The 23,586-nt window shown below is 44.8% G+C and overlaps 1 protein-coding gene across 1 annotated transcript in view; it reads right to left on the bottom strand.

Annotated features, from left to right (window-relative positions):
- Nucleotides 1–4,620: 4,620 nt before the first annotated feature.
- LOC108792471 (putative all-trans-retinol 13,14-reductase) overlaps nucleotides 4,621–23,586 on the bottom strand; it is a 26,129-nt gene continuing 7,163 nt past the window's right edge. The window contains exons 3-11 of the mRNA XM_018563262.1: nucleotides 22,320–22,561; nucleotides 19,146–19,347; nucleotides 16,872–17,069; nucleotides 13,785–13,907; nucleotides 9,716–9,854; nucleotides 7,984–8,093; nucleotides 6,772–6,938; nucleotides 6,144–6,303; nucleotides 4,621–4,822 (exon numbers count right to left, since the gene is read on the bottom strand). Of these exons, the coding sequence (XP_018418764.1) occupies nucleotides 4,677–4,822; nucleotides 6,144–6,303; nucleotides 6,772–6,938; nucleotides 7,984–8,093; nucleotides 9,716–9,854; nucleotides 13,785–13,907; nucleotides 16,872–17,069; nucleotides 19,146–19,347; nucleotides 22,320–22,561 (1,487 nt within the window). The 3' untranslated portion in view covers nucleotides 4,621–4,676. The remainder of the gene's footprint in view (nucleotides 4,823–6,143; nucleotides 6,304–6,771; nucleotides 6,939–7,983; nucleotides 8,094–9,715; nucleotides 9,855–13,784; nucleotides 13,908–16,871; nucleotides 17,070–19,145; nucleotides 19,348–22,319; nucleotides 22,562–23,586) is intronic.

Here is a 23,586-nt window from a genome sequence, read left to right as displayed (position 1 = left end):
CCGGAAGTATCGGGCTAGGCATCGGAGCATTTGGGCGAGTATGAGTATTCGGCACCAATACCGATACTAGTATCGGTATCGGTGCATCCCTACTTTAAATCAATACATAGAAAGTGACCCCAATGTAATATATAGAAGCCCATTCACCTGAATATCATTGGCTGAAACTACAATAAGAGACAGTAAAACACAAATCAAATTATGCGGAATGGGGGCCCGCCAACCGTTTTACCGCATATCTGGCATCCCCGCTACTGCTCAGAGAGAAGTATGGACCCGGCACTCCAAAATGCAAGTCAAATGCATCTATTTATTGACATAAATGCAGCAATTCACATTCACTGCAACATTACTGCTCCCGCCTTAGAGATTTTGAGGGCCACCCTCTCCCTTTTGTTGAGGTTAGAAACATACATCATGGTGTCATGCGTTCTGGTGGAATGAGCAGCATCAAGTGTTTGATGTTGTATAGTTTTATAAAGATATTGAACAATCTGTCTGCAAACAGCTCTGCACACGTCTAAGGTTTAGATTTGCATCTCATTTTGGCCACTAGATGAAGCCGAGGAGCACAGGAAATTCCTATACTCCTCAGTGGGAGGGCACAGGACCAGGCCTGCCACCATGTAGTTGCTGTGGATATCTGTCAGCTGAAGCCTGTATTATATTGTACATAAGAAGATGTTTAAAGGAGAACTATGGGGTTAGGGCTTTTCCCCATAGTTCTCCTAAGGGTAACGGGAGGACACAAACTAGTGTCCTCCCGTCACCCTAAGCTCAGAATACCGTGAGCTGTAGCTCGCGGTATACTGAGACGCCGCAGCTGAAACGGATCCCGACAATTATGTCTGGATCCGCCCAGCTACGTGAGTGACAGCTGGCTCTGCCTATCTAGAGGCAGAGCCAGCTGTACACGCTCCCTCCGCCGTCGGTTCCGCCAGTCAGCGCTGGAGGATCGGAGCGGGGAATCCAGTCCCTCCCCTGTCACGGCCCTCTGCCGTGACAGGATCGAGAAGTGAGCGAACGCCGGTATGTGTTCGCTCACCTCCCGATCTACTGAGCCGACCTGTGACAGTCTCATTGTCACAGGTCGGCTAGAACTATGAGGATGAGTGAAAAGCACTCGCCTCATAGTTCTCCTTTAAGTAAAAGTTCAAAATGCTCTGTGTGTGGACTGATCCTTCTCCCAACCTCTAAGATGGGGGTTTGTCCTTGTCACTTGTGGTGGGCTGGACTGCTGTTGTAGAAATGTAAAGGAGTGTATGTGGGGATAGATCACGACAATACAGGCCAGGCCAGGCACAGGTTGCTCTAAGAGGTGGGCTCCGCCATGAAGGGGCGATGTGCTGAGATTCCGCCTGAGGCTGTGAGTACCTTGAGAGCCCTGTGTTTGAAGTATTCCAAAGGATCCTAGCCACTACAAAGGCAGCCAGGACAACAAGTTAATGGATGCCTGGCGCCACATAGCTATAGCACGTGAAATGCACGCAGACCAGCACGCAACCACTGCTGGGATCAATAGGTGGATCCCGCTACACAACACTATTACTCCAAATAGATCCCTCCTTTCAATACCAAGGCCATCCCTGTGCAACAATGGCCCCTTAAGCAATCTCTGCAACAATTTCCTGCAACAATTGCTGCTGAACATTGATGGTGCATGGCTTTTTGGAGGCAGCTAATAATTATCTCCTCCTGAACCAAACTTATGGCCATTGTTGGACTAACCTGGACTCAGCATGCAGCCACCAAGTCAGAGTGAAGACATATTTATTCTCGACAGTTATTCTCTTTTAGTGTCTCAAAGTACTGAAGCCAAATGATCAACTGGACAGCCAGGCACCTGGCATTTTCAGGAGGTGAGTACTTGTAGCCTAAATATTTTTTTCTGTACACAGGTTTCTTTTAAAACACTGGAATCCCCTTGTTATGGGAAAAATACCTTTTTTTTATCCCTTACAGACATTTGAGCACAAATGCAGGTCAGATCCACAAACCAAATATCTAATTTTGTTACAAAATGTCTTCTAAGACAATCGTCCCAAAAACATATAACAATGGGAAATTTAACTAAACTTCCCTGAAGACTGTCAAGAAATACCACCAAATAAGTCTAACAATTGTTAACGTGAGAAACTTTCTACAAAGTGTTCTGATTAGAGGTGCACTGAAATGAAAAATAAGGGGATGCACTCAATCTGGTACAATGGCATGTATTTGGTGGCACTGCCCAAAAGCATCTAAACTCTGGATTAGAGTATACAAGCTTATTCGTACAATCCTCTATACAAGAGTTCCATAGAAGGTGCTTCTCAATAGACCTATCCCAAACTCTCTTCCATACAGAAAAGATGCTCATGTCCTACAGATTCATAGTCACCAAAATGACCATCACCAGAGCCTGGAAAACCCATTGCCTATGCTTTGAATCATTCAAAAGGTCAAAAGTAAGCCAACTATTATGATGATCAATGGCAAGCTATCGGCAATTTTGATCGATGCCCATAGAAAATTCCATAAAATATGGCAGCCATGGATTTCATATTCTTAACTCTCAAGCTTTGATAAAAGAATGTTATTAATATAGGCACCTGGGACAAGGCTTCCCCAGGACCCCATGGGACTACCCACTTTCCTTCCTCCTCTCCTTTTTAGACGTTTACTTTCCACACCACTGTGCATCTTCTCACATTCACAGCATCTGAATTGACTGTTGTGTCCTCAACGTTTGGTCACCTCTAACATTCAGCCTATCCAATGCTCTATCAGATTCCATACACTTTGATATAACTTCTTCTCTACTTTCTAAATATGGATAGTATATCAGCACTCAGTCTATCATGAGTTGCTACTTTTATCAAACTCTTCTACTATCAGGTCTATTCAAAAAAGGGTGAAGAGTTTGGAGAAGGCAGGAGAAGTGAACAATCTAGGCAGTGGCGTAACTAGTGACCTCAGGGCCCCGGTGCAAGAATCCATGAAGGGCCCCCCACCCAAGAGTGAAAAAATTAGGTACATTGTTTAAAAAAAAAAATGTAGAGAAAAAACAAATGATGTTAGGGGTTACCGGGATATTAAATATCCTGGTAATCAGCGGTTAGTAGGGCTTTCTCTGGGGCCCGTCCTCCTGTCCTGGGCCCCCTCTAAGTGGCATAACTCCAGGGCCTGGTCGCAGCTGCGACCTTTGCGACCCTGGTAGTTCCGCCACTGAATCTAGGCGAAAATAGCTAATTTGGAAAAATTCTCCAATTCAGCTCACTTTCCAGTTCAGTTATGTTGTCCTAGATTGTTCACTTCTCCGGCCTTCTCCAAACTCTTCACCCTTTTGTCAATAACCCTGTCTATGTTTTATTGTACGGTTTATATGATTGATTTGTTTGCATTATCTGAGCACTCAACCAGGGGCGTCCCGAGGCTGGGTGTCACCCGGGGGTGGAGACCGGGTGACACCCCGCCGTGACATCATCGCGCATTAGCGTGACGATGCCGCGCGTGTGCAATGACATCATTGCGCATGCGCTGTGGTCTTATGGAACCTGCCAGCGGCCATCTTGGTGATAGACGCCGGCAGAGAGAGGAGGGGACTTTCACCCAGCAGGATAAGGTATGCCACCCTGTCTATGTTTTATTGTACGGTTTATATGATTGATTTGTTTGCATTATCTAAGCAATCAACCAGGGGCGTCCCGAGGCTGGGTGTCACCCGGGGGTGGAGACCGGGTGACACCCCGGCGTGACATCATCATGCATTCGCGTGACGATGCCACGCGCGTGTGCAATGACATCATTGCGCAAGCGCGGTGGTCTTATTGACACCTGCCGGCGGCCATCTTAGCGATAGATGCCGGCAGAGAGAGGAGGGGATGTTCACCCGGCAGGATAAGGTATGCCACCGGGTTCCCTCCTCTCTCCTGACACTGTCGGACTCTCGGCCCGTGGCACCAAAATCACTGTCAGTCATTTTGGGGTCACCCCTCCAATGGTGGCACCCCCCTTGTGACGCCACTGCAATCAACCTATTTGTAAAAGAAAATCACATTCACACATTCAGTTAAAAAAATCTTTCATTGCCGTTATAAAGATTTATCAAATATTTAATCAAATTTACAAAATGAAACATTAGCATACAAAACGCTGCCTTGCCGTCTCAGGTTAACTTACACCACATCCTTTTACATCGTCTTCTAACAAGATAAAAGGCACAACTCATTTTGAACACGGTTTATTTAATACCCCCTTACGGGCTGGGCATTGTTATAAGGCCTTTTGGTGATGATACCTGTTGGCAGGAAGCGCTGTCGGTTGTCTGTATAATTATTTAGCTAACAATGCTGAAATTGGCTATTCAATGTAAAAGTCAAATCTGTCGCAAAGTTTTAAACCAGGTGTCCCTCCTGGGCAATTTTAATGTACACTATGAGTATCGGGCTACAACTGCAGCATACTGGAATTGCCTAAAACTGTAGGCATGTTGCAAAGAAAACAGCATTACATTTCTTAGTGTACTCAATGCTATATGTGCTTTCTCATGTGTGGCAAAGCACATAGGTGTAGACAAGGCCTTATGGGGGTGCAGTATTTCCTTCCTTCCTTTGTCCCCAAAAAAAAAAAAAAAAAAATCAAGGAGACACTGCGGTGAAGGATTCTTCCATCAAAGTGCTTTGTAGTGAACAATATTAATTCGCCTTTTTAGCAGTGTTTTTCAGGATCTGGTGTCGTAGCTTCAGAAGGTCGAAAAAGACATTCCGTCCCAGGACTTCCGATGCGCACAAGACTGCCCCATTGAGAGCTCCGGCAAATCCACAGAGTAGGACATCTTGACCTGACACAGGGAAACAGAGTGTGAAATCTTTAGCCAAAATACATTTATGATCAATACTACAGTTTCATTGCTTGGCCAAGGTACCTATAATCCAGGGACGTGTGGTCAGGGGAGGCAGAGGCTCACCTAGCATTATGGCGGAAAAAGCTGTCAGCTACAAGTCTGAAGCTGACAGCTTTTTTTCCATTCAGAGCGGCTTCTATCAGGTTACAGAACAGGGAAATCCTCCCCACTGTGTAACCTGTCATGGATAATGTTAAATTACAGGCAATGCTGCATCTGGCTTTTGACAACTAAGTTAGGTTACACAGCAGCGGGCTTCCCCACTGCTTGTGTAACCTAACATAGTGAGGCAACAGCCTCTACTTGCGGTTAGAGGCTTGAGCTCTGTGGACAGCTTGGACCCATGGCAAAGCGCCAGTGGTCCAAGCTGTCCAATCCCCCCAAAAAAGTGGAGGACATCGACCTCGCTGTCCCTCATTTGCTCGTCACCGGTGAGGAATCAAGATTGATGTCCTCACTGATGAAAAGCACATGAGGGACCGGGAGGCTCCTTCCTTCTCTGTCCTCCCTCCCTCCTCCACACAGCTCGATGACCGGGTTGGGGAGTGGGCTGGGGCAATGCCTCAACAAGAACGGACTCCACTGCATGTCACGGATATAATCCGTACCTCGTATAGGTGAGGAGTCATAACTTCACTGTGTTCAAGCACTACGCACGCTATAAAATCTTTAGCATACAACACACTTCGGGGAGTGTGGGATACCTATTCCCCCTCTGTGTTTTATTGTTCCATCAGCCGACCCCTACCACTGTGTCTGGTACTGACGTAAGGTGCCAGTAGATGAAACCACGAAGCGCAGCCGGAAAATATGCATCTGACATTCCTAGAAGTGTGTTGTATTTCATATCTATTTATGTCCTGATGATAGTCTTCACCAAGACAAGACAACAAAAAAGCCCAACAATGGTTCTAACCCTTCCATACACATACAAAAAAACTTTTTGGCTAGAGATACAATTTAAGAGGTTCAGACAACCAAAAAGAACATAAATGGCATAACCAGAACACAGGAACCAATTTACACTTGAGGGAACGTGTTGATACTTTCAGACTAAATGTCCCACAACAGAAGACATGCTGCTTTCCCACTAAAAGACAGGCTATGAAACTGGACATCAGCTGGGAGATACACAGACCAATAAATGAGGTCACCTGATGGTAGATCACCCTTATGAATCTATAGTCGTTGTGTATAATATGTACAATAGGATCTAGAAACAAACAATAAGAAAATAGGAAGCATCTCTGGAACTTACCGGTCAGGTAAAGTCCTTTTATAGGCGTCTTGGGTCTCAAGGTTGCTATAACTTCAGGGTTCATCCTGGAAATATCATGTTCTACCCCATAGAATTCTCCCCGTGAGGCACCAAGGTAGTGGTTGTTAGTAATAGGGGAACCACTGGAATAGCAATCAATCTGTAAAGCAAGGATATCATCATTAGTGAGAGGGGACTCACCAGTGAAGAAAACACTTTATAGCCATGCAATGAATCTAAGTACTTAGCGATTTCCCTGGAATTCCGTTTTAAAAGAGTGCTGATCCCAACCTAAAGTTGTAAACCTTTATTACAAATTAGTCCTTAGTAAATTACAAGTCCTGTAACTTTAGTAATAAAAACCTGAAGGAATTTTTATTTGTCCCCGGCTCTATCTAAAATCTATAGACAAAAAAAGTTTTAACTATAGGCAAACTTTAAATGTGGACATTCAGATATCAAGCTGTAGACGTCGTACAGTCGGTCAGTTGGGGATCTTTTATCACCACTTCATATAACCTTTATAACTGTTCAAGTCAGTTAATTTCCCATGTATGTGCTACTCCTCATGTCATCGGTTTCTTCCTGCCTCCCCCCATTCTCTTCCATTTAGCTCCGTTACCCTCACCTTGTCCCGGATCTGTGGGAAGATCTTTATGGTGGTCTCCAGCATGGCCTCAGCAAAGGCATTCTTCACTTGTTCATAATCCTGCCCACGTTTCTGCACCTTCTTGTCTTTCCACTCCTCAAACCATTCGTAGTGGGCGAAGGAGAGTGCAGTTAGTGTGGATTTCCCTAGGATAGCAATCAATGGAGCAGTCAGCAAGATTGTAGGAAATCCAAAACAGAGTTTAGATTAAAGTAACTCTTAGGTTGATTTACTAAAATGGGGGGAAATGGAGGTGTTATTTTTCAGATCCTTCAGTCATATGGTTGCTTCAATTGTCCAATCATTAAGTAAGGGTCAAGCATCTCCTTGTGGTATGTATGTGCTTCAATGTCCAACTTGAGGTCCAAGAAACAGATGCACCAAAGGCTTTTTTTTTCCTATGGTGATGGGATGAGTTGGACATCAAGTTTAGTTACAAGGTCAAGGTCCTACTAGCCACTGCATCCAATCTGAAGTAATATTTCATGGATTGCTCTTTTAGGAAACCTGTACTAAAATGGAGGTTGCCATTTGTAGAATTCTTCTTATGGAAATACTACATGCCTGACGGTCATACCAATTGTGGTTCTTCAATAATTTGGGTGACTGACCTGGAACTTTTTTACCGCGAATCGCGCTAAAAACGACGCGCTTTTGCAATAAGCCTAGGTGTGAACGAGGGCTTAATGGAGACACCTGTTCCTGTGTCAACTCTCTAAGGTGAGAATTCTGTTCACTTTAGAGAGATTTGCTCTCATTTCCTGTTGAATTCTCAGGACAGAAAGTGAAATCTCCCCAGCGGGACACAGACAGCAAAAAATAATGCAATTTGGGTTTTACCCTCCCCTACTCTATGTAAAAACAAAAAAACTTTTGGGTTATACATGCTCTTTAAACAATTTCTGGCAATCTAGAGAATGATTAGCTGGACAGCACTCCTCATGGATGGGAAATTCATACAGTCTAGACTGCTTAGCTAGACAACGTTCCTCATGAATGGGAATCTCATACAATCTATAGAGAATGCATAGATAGAAAATATTCTTCATAGATGGGAATCTCATACAATCTAAAGAATGCTTAGCTGGACAACGTGCCTCATAGATGGGAATCTCATACAATCTAAAGAATGCTTACCTGGACAGCATTCCACACAGATGGTAATTTCATACAATCTAGAGAATTTCTTACCTGGACAGCGCTCCTCATGGGTTGGATCTTTTGCGGAAGGGGAGGAAATATACAACATTGGGATATGATTTGGAGCATCTTCTGCAGAAGCATCAAAATACTCTTTCTCCCTGTATAAGAAATTAAGATATATATGTTTTAAAGGCCCAGAAGACAAACATCTTACCATGTAAAGGGTATTTAGATGTAACAAACTGGTTAATGAAAATGTGATCGCTTATTGATGAAACTGTCCGAGTTCATCCAAAACACTGAAAAGATTGCACCTCTCCTCCGCCGCACACAAGCAGGGGTAATCCAAGTGCTAAGAGTAGGTAGTTAGGCGGCGATCCGCGATTGCTCCCTTACTTCCCCATTAGCTGCCAGAAGTAAACAAAGTGATCACATGATCAATGTTTACTTCTGCCGCTAAAGGAACCTTCCAGAGGACTGACTTGTCCTCTGTACTGGGCTTTGGGTGACCATCTTGGGAAAGCCTGTGTCTGATTGAACACAGAGCTCTCTTGTGATTTGGGCTGCTAGGTTTGAGACACAGGGAGTTATTATATATAGTCCCTTATTGTGGCGCACCGCAGTGTGGGGTGAAGTTCATATGAAGGGACAGATATCCATTAGTTAGGGAAAGTACAGGATTAGCCTTAGGGACATGTTCTAGAGGGGGAAGGGATAGCTTCATTTTACACCTGACATGTCTATGTTATTATTATTATTCATCATACAGAGAGGGATACATTGGTAGAAATTGATTTTTTGAGTGTAAAGTCCATATTCGGAAGAGACGACTTACTGCATGCCAGGACCACAGAAGAAATGTATAAAATAAAAGGTTGTCTGAATTCTTAACATTCTTGGGCACAGCGTATAAAATCATGCCCTAGAGGCACTCTTTGCCCTACCCACACCATTTCTAGTATAGAAAAGTATTTCATGCACCTAAATACAACATGACTCAGCTATATAGAGGAGTTTCACAGTCAGAACTGTCTACGTAGCACTTCTATTTACATACTTTCTAGAGAACTCTGAAAGTGCAGGAGCCCTCATGCAGTTCCAGCTAGACTCATAAATGGATTCATTATATTTTTGTGAAGCAATACAATGCTAAACAATGGTCGACTTTTACTCATTTATGTAAAACTTTTATCCCAAAAGGAAACTACTGTTGATGTAACTGCTTAGAAAGAGTTATCTGGAGTTTGGCTTTGATTTGTCAAGTCCATGTAAATATACTAGGCCATCTAACACGACCTTCCCTACAGGGTAACAATGCTGTTGTCCAGGGGTGGCTCTGTTGCTCCTCACTAGAGTGAAGCCCTCCTAAGACAGGTTGTGGGTTACTGGCCAAATCACCAGGTAAAAATAAAAGAAAAAAAGCCTAAAATAAACAACTAATCTAGCCACCACAAGCTGCGCTACATTAAATTTTGTTTTTGTTTTCTGGGTTTAGGTATGCTTTATGTGCAATAGAGAGGCTCAATCATGGATACTTAAGAAGGCTCCAAAGATGAAGTGTTCAGGTTCAAGGTCAGATTTGTATATAACTTCAGCCACCTATTGCTCTGGATTTACAGATCATTTTGAAGGTATTTGCCGTAACCTCAGATTATGCAGTCATAGCTTTATGCGGAACCTGCAGCTACCCTTTTAAATTGTGTATGGTTAACAACCCCTAAAAAAAGTACTTAGTTGGAATCTATAAACCGTAATTCTGCTTTAAGAGTATGAAACTCACAGCTTCTTCAGGTCGGACTCAGGTAGGTAGATGTAATTAGAGGCGGGGAGGTTCACGTCTTCGTTAGAGCCCCTAATGCCAATAAACAGGCTGAAGCCCCCTTTGCCGTGCTTCACCATACTCAGCTGGGACTGGATCTCTAGGGGAGAATAGAGAATCACAGAGGAATGTTAGTGAAGAGCAATGCATGGGTCACCGGTCGCATGACATAATACAATATGATTCTTTAAACTACCAAACTCCTCGGTGGTGCCATCCACAAACCCAAAGCCCAACAACACAGACCCTAAAATATGCTGCCTGGAGTTTGCCTCTAAATAGGATCTGTCAGTTGCGGTAGCTGACTTGTCTTTGTAGGTTTTTAGAGAGGTCATCCTCATCCTGGCTTCACTACATGAACATGTGGTGGAGATAAAAATCTAATGTAGCCCCCTGTAGTAAAAAGTGCTATTAAATTTAGCATGGTCAGATTGTATGCAGTCTGATGCCGATTTGTAGACAAGGTTCATTTGGTTTCCCCAATCAATCAATCAGTCATTGTTTGCATCTGTCTGCTGCTGGGTGTACTCTGGTCACAGAGCAGCAGTGGCGTAACAACCGGGGGGGGCAGCAGGGGCGCGGGCCCCGGGCGAAAAGTGAAGGGGGGGCGCCGGCCGAAAATTGCACTTTCGGCTAAATGCCGAAAGGGACATTTTCCTGCCGTTTTGTCGGCGCGGCCGTGATTCCTTTCATCCCCGCTGGGACACAGAGCAGTGCCCAGCAGGGATGAAAGGAATCAGAGAGAAAATGACAGCCGGCCGAGTGCTGCGGGACGAGCGCTGTGAGCGGCCGGTGTCTTTCCTCCCACACCGCTCGGCCGCCTATCACAGTGCAGCAGAGCGGTGTGGGGGCGGAGACAGCCAGCGCTGTCACAGGAGGCTGGGCTCTCCTCTTGCAGCCTCCTATGACAGTGTGTGTCAGAGAGGAGAACGGGTACAAGCACTCAGTGATCAGTGATCGCTGAGTGTTTGTACATAATTGAGGACCTGGTATGTATACTATATCCTCAATTATGAATGAACGGGAGTGATCTACATCTCCTCCTGTTCATTCATAATTGTAGTTATAGTAAACATACCATGTTATCAATGAACAGGAACACTCATAAAGGATTCCTGTTCATTGATAACAGGGGACACAGAAAAAGAGATTGAGGACTCTGTGTCCTCAATCTCTTTTTCTATTTTTAAAGGGAAATATCAGGGGTCTGTTTAGACCCCCAATATTTCCCCGAAGCCCCTAAAAGTAAAGTAAAAAATAAAAATATTTAATAAAAAATTAATTAATAAATAAAAATTGATTTAAAAAAATGAAAAAGTTTCAAAAAAAATAAAATATTAAAATTTGAAAAATTAAAATAAAAACATGTGTGTGTGGGGGGAGGTGCAGGGTACAGTTCCAGTGGTTGTTTATATAATGGGGGGGGGGGCGAAAAAAAATTTCTGCCCCGGGCGCCCAGAACTCTGGTTACGCCACTGCAGAGCAGCCAATGAGAGATTGCTAGGAGTAGATATCCCTCTATAGATGGCTAGGCCTGAAACCTGGCGACTAGCCATGTGCTTACAGCGGAACCTGAGTCTGGAGGTCCAGTGGTTACTACTGATTACAAGGATGAACATGACTGATGGCTTCTACCTCAAGTACTCCCGTTAAAACTAACCCTGTCGCTCTGTGTACACAGTGAGAGGGGAGAGCTGTGCTCTTCCTCTCTCACTTGTCACAGGAGTTCCAGCACAGTGCTATGCTAGAACTCCTGTATTGAAGGTGACAGGTTCAATAAAGAGAACCTGTCACCTCCAAATGCTATCACACAGTAACTTGTTAGCTCCTGTTCCTGCCTGTGACAGTTTCATTGTCACACGTCGGCTCGAACTATGATGATGAGTGACTTTCACTCACCTCATAGTTCTCCTTTGAGGGCTTGTTCACATGACGTCCGGATTCTGTCAGGGCCAGATCCGTGCGCTCATGCACCCAAAATGCATCCCAATGTATCCCTATGTGTTGCATGGGCTACAGTTCTCACGAGCGCAGTCCGTTCTGGTCCGGACAGAAAAAATACTGCAGGTCACATTTTGTCCGGTCCGGAAATGGTCCGGAAATGCCCGAACGCACCAAAAACACAACAGACACACACAACAGACAAACACAAAAGCACGGTTTGTTTTTTTTAACTGGAACACATCAAAAACACATCAAAAACGCGTCAAAAACGCACTGCATGCAAAGCACCACGTCTCCAGAACTGGACCAGAAAATCGTGTGACCAAGCTCTAAGGGGCGATTTGAATGGTTGAGGCTGCTTGATATAAGCACGGCTTCACCCCATCCTAAATGTGAGTTCCAGATTGACTTTTACACTATACAAATGTGTTGTTTTTCGGCACATCTCTCTCGGCTTGTTTGTAGTTAAAATAATGCGTGGGCCTGGAAGCTTCATGGTTAATTGTTCACTATTTCGAGGTGAGGCGTAGACTTGATGGATTAATGATTAATAAGAAACTCGGGAGTGTACCTACACGGATAATAGAAATGTGCAGATCTCATGTCTGAGGTCCTTGCCTTCCCTCCTCCTATTCCCCCTTTCCTCTTCTCTCCCTCCTTTCCCTCTATGGTCTGTCCCACCGTACAGAATTGTAGGTTTGTATTTCTAAATCTCATCTACCACTTTTAAACTATTCCGTGTTATCAGATCTATGCCATCCGGCCCAGTTTGCAGCAAATACGTGGCCTTTATGTAAAGGATATGTAATATTCGGGACAGATATGACCTGTAGCCAGCCGTATCAGCAAATAAACTTTTATTCTTTTCCTCAATCAAATAAAAATGGTTTATATTCAGCAGAATGACAAAATCAACAGGACTGATTGTCAGCAAACACAAGATTCGGCTCAGCGCCTGTATACCAAGTCCCACTTCAGGGTTAGAGTCCCAGCCTGCTCACAGAGGGCTCCAGTATGGACACAGGTGCCCCAGCAGTGTCTCGGTAGACGGTATTCCACAGCTTAACACACACAGCCATGTGTCCAGCTCCAAACACTCCTCACAGACTGACTGGCTTCCTTTTTTAACACACCTCTGGTGGGTTAACCCTTTCATTACTAGAACTGGCTGTAGGCAGGGATGGAGGCTCTGTCCCACCCAAAAATCTCTCTGAGCCTCCGGATTCCGGGACCCATGTATATTTAACAACTCTGGGAAGACTGCCTAGCAGTTTCCCTTACAAGTCGGACCCGGAACCCCTCACACTGCTTGGCGAGAACTCTGAATACAAGGGGACCTTAACGGGACCACCACCTAAACAAGGGTCCACCCAGGACCCATTCCTGGCGTCCTGTACAGATAGAACTAGCGACTTCTAGAATACGGATATCCTGTTTACCAGACAAATAAAAGTAGTAATACAGTAACTCAGCAGTTTGAGGATTCAGTCGCTTGCATTCATTGGGGCTGACTTCTAAACCTTACGCTCAGCATATAGCAGGGTGAGTGCCATTGGAACGCCATTACCACCACTAGATGGAGCCGATGTTCCTCTCTGCAATCTAGTGGTGCTAGTGCCGGTCAGAGGGAGAAGTTCCGGTATCGGAGGTAAGTATCTAAGCATTTGGGCGAGTACTCGCATTCACCCAAATACTCGGTATCGGCACTCATAACGATACTAGTATCGGTGCATCCCTACTTTTAATTATTCTACACTAGCGGGTCGGTAAGAACTTTTGGGGCAGCAATGGAAATGTAAACCCTAGACAGGCTAGGAGGGACCGATCTATCCAGCGGCTCCTTTGGGTGCTATATTAAAATGGTGTTGAAAGCTGAACTCCAGGAAGATATTAAATGGATTCTCTGCATTTTTATTTACCTGAAGAACCCCCCCACCCCCCAAAGAAAACAAAAAAAAACAACTTTTACATCATGACTGAGCCAAAGTCGGCTAAGTACTGATCAACCAAAAACCAATGTCTCTAATGAGTTACGTATTTTATATTTACATTCTCACTATACACAAAATCTGCACACTGCACTCACCTGGGAGGGATCTGACCTCAGGAGGTAGAAGTTTCTCATATGTATTAAAAATTCCAGCATCAGAAATGATAACAGGAGCAAAAATATTCACCGGATCCATGCCCTTTCCTCTGACAGAAACACCTGCAATGCATGACAGCAATTAGGACTTGTGATACTTTAAAGGGATGTCATTATTAAAACATTCCGGTTGAATGTAATATCAGGGAAATACCACATTATGGCCACTAGATGGAGCCGAGGATCACAGGAAATAAATTATGCGCATAAATTATTATTTCCTATGATCATTGCATTTGAAAGAAGATATACTAATAACATTGTTTTTTTCCCCCATATGCACAATAAGAATGTACATGACTGTTGCAGAACAAATAGCTCTGCAAATCTTTTTTTTATAAATACACTACTCCCAAAAATAATAATATATTGCAGCTTACCAGTCCTTTGATGTGGTGGCTGCATTAGTTTTCTTGTTTCAGGGTTTTTTCCCCTTTTAAAACTTTCACCTGGTGATCTGGACAGTAATTCACTTCCAGTCCTAGAGTGACAACACTCACATGCTGCCATATCTATGGAGGAGAGGTGTTGTCGCCTTAGGACAGGAAGTGTGTTAGGACTACAGAACACTCTTTGTCCCCTCTCTTCCTCTCCATAACAATGGAGGGAGGTGAACACTCCTTAAGAATTCAGTGCAGCGCTGCCAGCTTACTACAGGAAGTTTAGAGCACACTGGATTTCTATCAGGATCAATAGGCATTTTTTCTTTACTTGCAGTGTTTTTTTCTAAAGAGATAATACATAGGAAATACATGCATTGGAGAGATTTACTGAATGTTTCCCGATATATAGGAAATAAAGCTGAACGCCAGGCACAAAGACTTTATTTTAAATAAACTCCTCAATAGCCGCAAAAGATATAAATCCACTTTGTGTGCCCCAAATGTCTGTGCATGCCCAGTTATTATCTTGTAAATATAGCAGTGACATCATCGCTGTACTGTACATAGCCAGTGCAGAGAGCTGAGCTGTGGGAGGGACCCAGCAGATTCCACCCACTACAGGATGCCTGCAGCAAACTATAGGAGAAGGTGAAGACCAGACCAGTCACTCTGTACAAGGAGAGAAAGCAGCAGTGACTGGTCTATATCACAGGAGGGGGCGGAGACAAGACCAGTCACCCTGCACAAGGAGAGGGAGCAGCAGTGAGCGGTATTACAGGAGGGGGCGGAGACAAGACCAGTCACCCTGCACAAGGAGAGGGAGCAGCAGTGACTGGTCTTTATTACAGGAGGGGGCGGAGACAAGACCAGTCACCCTGCACAAGGAGAGAGTGCAGCAGTGACTGGTCTTTATTACAGGAGGGGGCGGAGACAAGACCAGTCACCCTGCACAAGGAGAGAGAGCAGCAGTGACCAGTCTTTAGTAGAGGAAGCTCCAAGTCTCACACTGTATAACTGCACAGATCTGGAAGAAATACACAAAGCTCACCAAGATTCCAGGAAGAATACACTGTACTCTTGTATGAGGACAATATTTGCTTTTTCCAGAAATCATCTTTAACACCTCAATATTAAAGCAATGTAAGTGCTCCAGTCAGGGGCAGTGCTACCGAAAGTATATAGGAGAATGTAATTTCAGCAAGTCTCACCATGGAGAGCCCCAGGGCTGGCAGACGTGACATGATTAGAGGTACAGAACCAACTCAGACATGTAAATTCCTGAGAAAGGAACCCATTCATGCAGAATAATTAATGGTATTCACTAACCCAGATCAACCATTCAGAACTGATCCTGCTCTGACTTCATCAAACTGAACCGTGATTGGCTGCGGTTGATCATTCCACTTTTGCACTGCTTTATAGAATAAGAGTAGACATGTATGATTTGCTGCCTGTGGCCTGATGACAATGAGCAAATGTTTAAAGCTGAACTCCAAGATATGCAAATTTTGTCTGGATACAAGAGTCATGTTTATTGTTCTTGAATCTCGGTGAGCTTTGTGTATTTCTCCCAGATCTGTGCTGTGATCCAGTATGAGACTTGGAGCTTCCTGTACTAAAGACCAGTCATTGCTGCTCTCTCTCTCCTTCTGCAAGGTGACTGGTCTCGTCTCCGCCCCCTCCTGTAATAAAGGCCGTTCATTGCTGCTCTCTCTCCTTGTGCAGGGTGACGTTTCCTGTCTCCGCCCCCTCCTGTAATGAAGACCGATCACTTCTGCGCTCTCTTCTTGTGCAGGGTGACTGGTCTTGTCTCCGCCCCCTCCTGTAATAAAGACTGGTCACTGCTGCTCTCTCTTTGTGCAGGGCGACTGGTCTCGTCTCCCCCCCTCTGGTAGTTTGCTTGGTGCGTTGAAAGACTTTGTAGTGAACTGCATTAGGGCGGTAATGGGCTGCAATGCATCTTAGTGCAGAAAGAAGTAGTGACTGTTAAGGTCTCATGCATGCAGGTGACTGAGCCTGTGTAACGTAAACTCTGGTATATTTCCCCCTGAATACAGCCTCCAATAGAAGTCAGTGGCTGTAGGAGAGTATATGCCGATATTTGCATACAGCCGTGTATGTGTACGGATGCCAATCCTTGACTCAGCTTTTCTGTGTCCAGGGATGTATGTCCATACGCATTTGCTGCTTTAGTACCATGTATACCCGCCTACAGCCATTGTTTGCTATGGGAGGCAGTAAGCACCTGCAGCTCCCTAGTGAGTGGATATAAGTCACAATTTACACTGTATAGGCTCAGCCGCCCATGTGCATGAGGCCGTACATTAGAACACAGGGCAATGCGCGGGACACCATGCTCTGCCGTGCAATGTGAAGGTGAGTTCACAAAGATTGACACCATTGTTACCACAGTGGCCTGGTATGAATAGGCCCTAATGATGACAAATACAGGTGTAAAAACATGATAGGGGGTTCGAACATTCAACTATTCTACAAAAAAAAGCAGCAGTTCCACTTTAACTTTAATTCAGTTATTAAAACAGTAATTATTATCATCATTAGTAGAAGTGTGACATCATGTAACATATAAGAAACATGCTTAACACATATAATATACACTACAGTATATTCGTATCATGCTTACCGCATGCTCTGCCGTCTCCATTGAGGAGGATCTTCTCCACTGTGGCTCTTGACAGCACAGCGCCCCCGGCCTTGGCTATTGTTGGCGCCAGGTGGTATGTGATTTCACTGGCACCTCCAGTCGGGTACCAAGCTCCACGCATGTAGTGGTCGATCAATACACAATGTAGAGCAAAGCTGGCTTTATCTGGGAAAACGCCTGTTAGAAAAAAGGAAACGTCACTGTAGCTAAATGATCTCATTTTCATAAAATAATAATATGCTAATATTGTGCCAAAAAATAAGAAAAGGAAAAGAAAAGAAAGAAGAAAAGAAAGAAGAAAAAAAAGGAAAGAAAGAAGAAAAGAAAGAAGAATATAAGGAAACAAAGAAAGGGGGGGAAAAAAAGGGGAAAAAGGAAAAAAAAAAAGGGGGAAAAAAAGAAAAGAAACATTTGTAGAAAAAAAATACAAAAAAGAGAAAAAATAAATAAAATAATATATATATTATATATATATATATATATATATATTACACACACACTTTTGACCCTAGGCAGAAACTTAGTAGCCGCACTGCAAGGCTTCATCAATTTTTTTTTACGCAGAGTTGTTCTTTAAGTATATTACTGCCTCTGACTTATCTTTACCCATCATTTCCGTACCAACAGAGATGATCAGCAAATCCGATAGACTTTCCAACACGCTGGATGTTGTGTTGCAGAGATGTCGGCCTCCCCAAGACATGGTAAACGTGCCATGGTTCACGTCATGCCATAATCTCTTCCCCTGTGCAGTCACCTTTACGGGTCATCACGGCACGCCATTTATTGGATACTAATGTATTGTTGGTACATACCAGGTTAATTAGATTTACCCACCCCCTGTCTTTCTATATCAGACAAGTGTCTAGAAAAGTGCATAATTCCATGTGACAGGATGAGGACTACACCTATTCTCACCTGCCGGGGTGCAGCCCATGACCGAGTGCACCACTCACCGCACCCTAATTCTCACTCAGCTGTGTATTAGAATATTCCTCAACACTTTCAGGTGCCCATACACTGCACGATTACTGTACGAGAAATCCCGCGATCGTACGATATCGCAAAGTGTATGGAAGGCGTGCAACCGTTTCTACTGTACGGTCGCACGTCTTCCGTCGAACAAGCAGGCTGGAAAATCCGCCGGGAATCGTACGATTCTCGGCGAGTGAGTGGCCTGCTTGTTTGACAACTGCCAAACGGGCCGGTGTGCGCCCGCGCACACTGCCCGTTTGCAGTCATCGGAAGCCCGCCCCTCATTGCAGTTATCGGAAGCCCGCCCCTCAGGGACAGGGGCTGCGTACTAATCACATGCAGCACCTCTCCTTCCTGGGAGCTGCCCGATACGGCCCTACACGCAGCACAGAGCTGTACATGCCAGCTTTTTCTCATGTGAATGAGGCCTTAATGTCGAAGGGCAAGGCATGTGCTCTAGGCCAGGAGTAGCCAAACCTCAACCCTCCAGCTGCGCTGAGGTTACAAATCAAGTCTCTGCTTCTGGGAGTCATGACTAGTGATGGGCTCGGGCGTGTTCGCATGCTCCACGTGCCGAGCCCACCAGGAAGCTGACAGTGCCGCAGCGCCAATCACAGGCACTGAGACAAATCCTAATCTCTGCAGCTGCGGACCGGGATAATGTCTCAGTACCTGTGATTGGCGCTGCGGCGCTGTCAGCTTCCTGGCGGGCTGGGCACATGGAGCTGCGAACACGCCCGAGCCCATCACTAGTCATGACTGTGGCTGTTAGCCTCTTGAGATGTCTAAATGGGACTTTTATCACAGCTGGAGGGCCGACCCCTGTTCTAGGCGCATCTCGCGCCATTCGACTATTTTAGTAAAAACTCCTTCTATATTGTGCTATTGAAACAAACTAATCTGTGTCTTCTATACTGAAATAAAATGGTTCCAACTACCCAATAAGATAAAGGCAAAGTGGTTTAATGCTTCCTGAACTATGGAGAGACTTCCGACTCCTCTTGGAACCCTGTGGAGCCCCTTCCTCTTGCAGTGCACTGGCTGACGTTAGTCACAGATGTCCAAAAGGTGGACAATATAGGGAAAGAAAATAGAAAAAGAAAACAACAATTTGTACATTGGGGTATAGGTCCTGGCCATCTCACCCTGCTGCTCTAGGCACCGGCCCATGAGTGGTGCTATGGGAAATACAGCCCCGTCTATGGAGTCCTTTAGGTCTATTGACAATGCTTTCCTATTCGCCATGTTCACGGTTTCAGTTTTCTGTGGCATACGTACCATAGGTGCCAAAGATGTAGCTCAGCACAGTTTGCAGTTCCTTATTGTTGGTGAACTCGCTGATGACCTCAGCCACACTGCGAGAAGCGTAGCGTAGGAACGGGGAGAACCACTTCGCCAGGCCAGTTCTGCACAAGAATCGGGCAATGGGCAGAGGCAGGAACTTCAGGACACCCATATCACTGATACGATTGGAGACTTTCTGCAATGAAGAAATGTCATAATTATACCATTTCTGCATTGGCGCTGGCCAAGGCATACAGATTTCCTGCTCAGAAAAGGTCATATACAGCTACCCACACACCATTGTACAGCTACTTAAAGAGGAACTCTAGGATTTTCAAAAGTTAACCCTTGCAGTGGGACTATCCTCGCACTGCAAGGGTTAACTGCTCCTTTCGGTCTAGAGAATGGAATAAAGCAGATAAACTCACCTGATCCTCAGTCCTGTGGTGGTCAGCGCTCGCCTCTCTACCCCTCTGCACCCCTCCGCTCCAGCTGTGGTATGGCGTGTTCACGTCTAATAGACCTGTTAGACATGATGACATCACAGGTCCTTAAACCGCTGGAGCCTGGGGGAGAAGAGGCTGCGGCGACCATTCTAGCGGCCAGGCAGGACTGAGGAGCAAGTAAGCGTATTTACTTTATTTATGACCCTAGACCAGAGGTGGGCAAACTTCGGCCCTCCAGCTGTGGTCGGATTACAAGCCTCATCATGCATCTGTCTCTGGGAGTCATGCCCGTGGCTGTGAGAATCTTGCAATACCTTATGGGATTTTAAGTTCCACAACAGCTGGAGGGATGGAGCTCGCCCACCCCTGCCCTAGACCACAAGGAGTAGTTAACCCTTGTAGTTCAGGAGTAGTTCCACTCCAAGGGTTAACTTTTGAAAATTCAGGAGTTCCTCTTGAAAGAGGAACCTGACCCACCAACTTAATGTCTTCAAAACAGGTACTTTCAAGGCATGCCAACTGACAAGGCTGTCAGTGCGCTTATTTCAGCTCTCAACTGAACTTTCAAGCCCTCAAATGGCCAATGTCATAGCTGATCCCATGTGCAGCACCATGGCAACTACAGTCCAAAGCCAAGATGGCACCTTCCTTGGCTGTATAGGATAGGAGGGTGTAGTTCCCCTAATTTAATTACAAAAAGGAGATTTTTGATCCCCACAACTACATCAGGCAGAGTTCCCATCATGGTTAACCTTCAGTACCAATATGTTATCTATCTCAATGGTCAAGGGCAAGAAGACCCATCAGGTACCTATGCCTGGTCATGGGGGCAAACGGAGTCATCTTAAGGTAAGATGGGGCCTCAAAGTCAACAAAATCTTATGAAAGGCTCCATACTTCTACAGATTCCATCATATAACAGTACTTGTAATAGACATTCCTGACATAAGAAATAGACATTGGACATTTACTGACCTTAAGATTATCAATATACTTTGTCATTGTGGAAATAGACATTTGGGTACGTTAGCTCCCCATTCACATCTGAGTGATTCCCAAGTGTGGCAATATATTTGATGGGGATCTCCACACTTGAGCGTCATGTTGCTGCTTGTTGAGCAAAAAGGTACATGAGCTTTTTTTGTGCCGCATCTCATGTTTTGGCCCCATAGACTTCAATTGGAGCGTCTGAAAACATGCAAACACATGCACTTCGGTGCATTTTTTTGTGCTTTTTTGCACCCACCAACCCATCTCCTCCTCCTGGCCTGTGAACAAAATGGAGGACTCAGGAGTGTCGATGCTGGATGCGGAGACTTTGTGAGAATGAGGGCTGACAAGAACCTCTATGAGCCCAGTGATGCCCATTACAAGAACCAGGGTGAGTGGTAGAGGGCCCGAGAAGAAATTGGGTGGGAAGTTCTCCCGGTTTAGTAGCTCCAATTACAGAAACAACCCAGAGGAAGCAGACACAAGGACAATGCCGCCGTATGACGTCACAGATGATACTGCTTTCCTTTGGCCAAAAGAAAACACATAAAAATGCTTCAAAAGTGCATGTTTGTGTGTTAAAAAAATGTGCAAGAAGCTTTAACAACTTCTGAAAACGCTCATGTGTATATGAGAGGGTTATTTTTGTTTGCCTAAACAAGGGGTAGGTAAACTTCAGGCCTCCAGCTGGATTGAAACTACAAATCCCATAATGCCTCTGCCCCTGGGAGTCATGCCTGTGGCTGTCAGAGTCTTGCAATGCCTCATGGGACTTGTGGTTACACCACAGCTGGAAGTTTGCCTACCCTAGGCCTAAACCAACACCTTTCGCCCCTATTTTATTGGACTGTTCTTGATATGACCTGATTCCATTATGGCCAACAATCTTATGCACACAGCCTCTCGTTCCTGAAGGACATAAACCGCACCCATAGATTAGGCCACATTCTCCATCACCATACGGCACCCATTGTGTGGAATTTTATCACTGAGGATTATCTAGAAATCGGTTGATAAAAAGTGAAACTTCCTGTGGAAATTTCAGCACCAAGTCGTCTATAGAAGGTGTGGGTCTCATTTATCGGAAATCTTTATTAGGACGAGTTTGTATTGCTGCAGAGCGGCCAAATTAATTTTTTTTATTCCATATTATCCTCTACAGCAAGATGTTGTGGAAACAGTACAGGGAGTTCCCTCCAAGGTTTGTAAAAATCGACTTTAGATCTACCAAAATTATGTACTATGAGGTCCTACCGAATCTATCCAATCAATTATCAGGCCCTTGCACTACATACTCATTGGTAGATCTAAAGAAGGTTGTACAATCAGATTGTAGTTGACAACCAGTAATATCTAACTACCAATACTACTGGTGATACACATGGTTAGGAATAGATCACAGTCCCTGGATGCACGATCGATCAAAGCGCCCACGGATAGTGATCTATTCCAAACTGCATGTCATCGTATCTCATGCGGACTGCCACTTTCAAATGTGGCCAATGTCACCAGTCAGTAACATGAATGGATGACAGTGGCCTCCTCTGAGCAGCATAATTGGGATTCCTGCCGATGCAATCCCAAAAATGCACAGTCACGCTATAGTGCGAATGTAGCCTAACTGGCTTGTCAGCAGTTACTCACCATGACCAAGCACTAACAGAAATGCTGACTCATATATACCCAATGAGGTGACAGCACATCCCCGGGGATTGGATTCTATGACACTCACCTTGACCAGCTTCATAAAATTTTCAATGGCATTCTCCTCTCCTGGAAAGGCTTTCTTCAGCTCATCAGTATAAGTCTTCATGCCAGTGCGCATATTATAGCGGCGACCGTTTGTAACATCCCCAATCAGTACCACATCGAACGGGTCGTCCATTAGTGACCACTGCAGCTGCCCATCCGTCAGCTGATCCACCAATATCCGAAACGGCGAGCGTTCATTGAGTTGCCCAATGTAGTGTATTCCTGAGGGAGAGAAAGCAGTGTCAGACATTTGTCCTTGGCTGCCAACAACGTGTCAATCATGTCCACGTAGAATAAAAGATCTGAAAAATGCTGATTTATGGTATGAGCACCGAACGGTCATAGATGCCGACATTTTTGCCATTTGACAGTTTTCATTGTATGGTGCCAGAAACAGAAATCCTGAAGCATGATTAAAGTGGACGCGATATTTTTCTCATCAACATGATAATATTTTTATACAAAACTGGTTTTCATTTTATAATCTTATATATTTATGACATCACCGGGTTTCTATGCAATGTAGGCAGATAATGGCTGGTGGGAGGAGTCGGCAGGGTGCTGTACATAGCTTCCTGAAAACATCACAGCACTGTACTCCTCCCAAGAGCCCTCAGCCCTGATGCAGCCAGTGGGCTTTATGAGAGGGTTTCAGTCTGGAGGAGTGGGCGGTCCTAGTCAGACTGCATTTGCATGCAGACAGCCCTATGTAACGCCCACATGTGATACTGTCCCTGTCCCACCTCTTTCATTCATTGGATTTCAGTTCTTGCAGCCCCTTTCATTCATTGGATTTCAGTTCTTGCAGCCCCTTTCATTCATTGGATTTCAGTTCTTGCAGTCATAGAGGTTCTGTATTTGAAAGAACTGAAAACCAATGAACCAAAGGGGAGGGGCAGACCAGGACAGTCAGTCTGGGAAGAAAAGGGCTATATCAGCGGTTTTTCAACCTTTCTTCAGTCGCGGCACCCTTTAAAAGTATGCAAAATCTCGAGGCTCCCCAGTCTAAAATGTACAAATGTAAAAATCAATTTGTGGCCTCCCCAATATCCATACCAGACCCTTATCCCAGATAGGGTTCTGGTATGGATTTTAAGGGGGGACCCCCATGCAAAAAACAAACACACAAATTGCGGTTATCTCCTTGATATCAAAGTTCCCCCTTCAAATCATGAGCCCCCCTTTCATATCTGGAGCCCCCCCATTTACATTAGAAGCCCTTTCACATCAGAGTCTCCTCCCTCCTC

Source organism: Nanorana parkeri, unplaced genomic scaffold (assembly GCF_000935625.1).
Source record: "Nanorana parkeri isolate BGI_ZX_2015 unplaced genomic scaffold, ASM93562v1 scaffold646, whole genome shotgun sequence".
NCBI classification, from domain to species: Eukaryota; Metazoa; Chordata; class Amphibia; order Anura; family Dicroglossidae; genus Nanorana; species Nanorana parkeri.
Note: the sequence above shows the minus strand (reverse complement) of the source record. Positions and strands in the feature narration are given on the sequence as shown.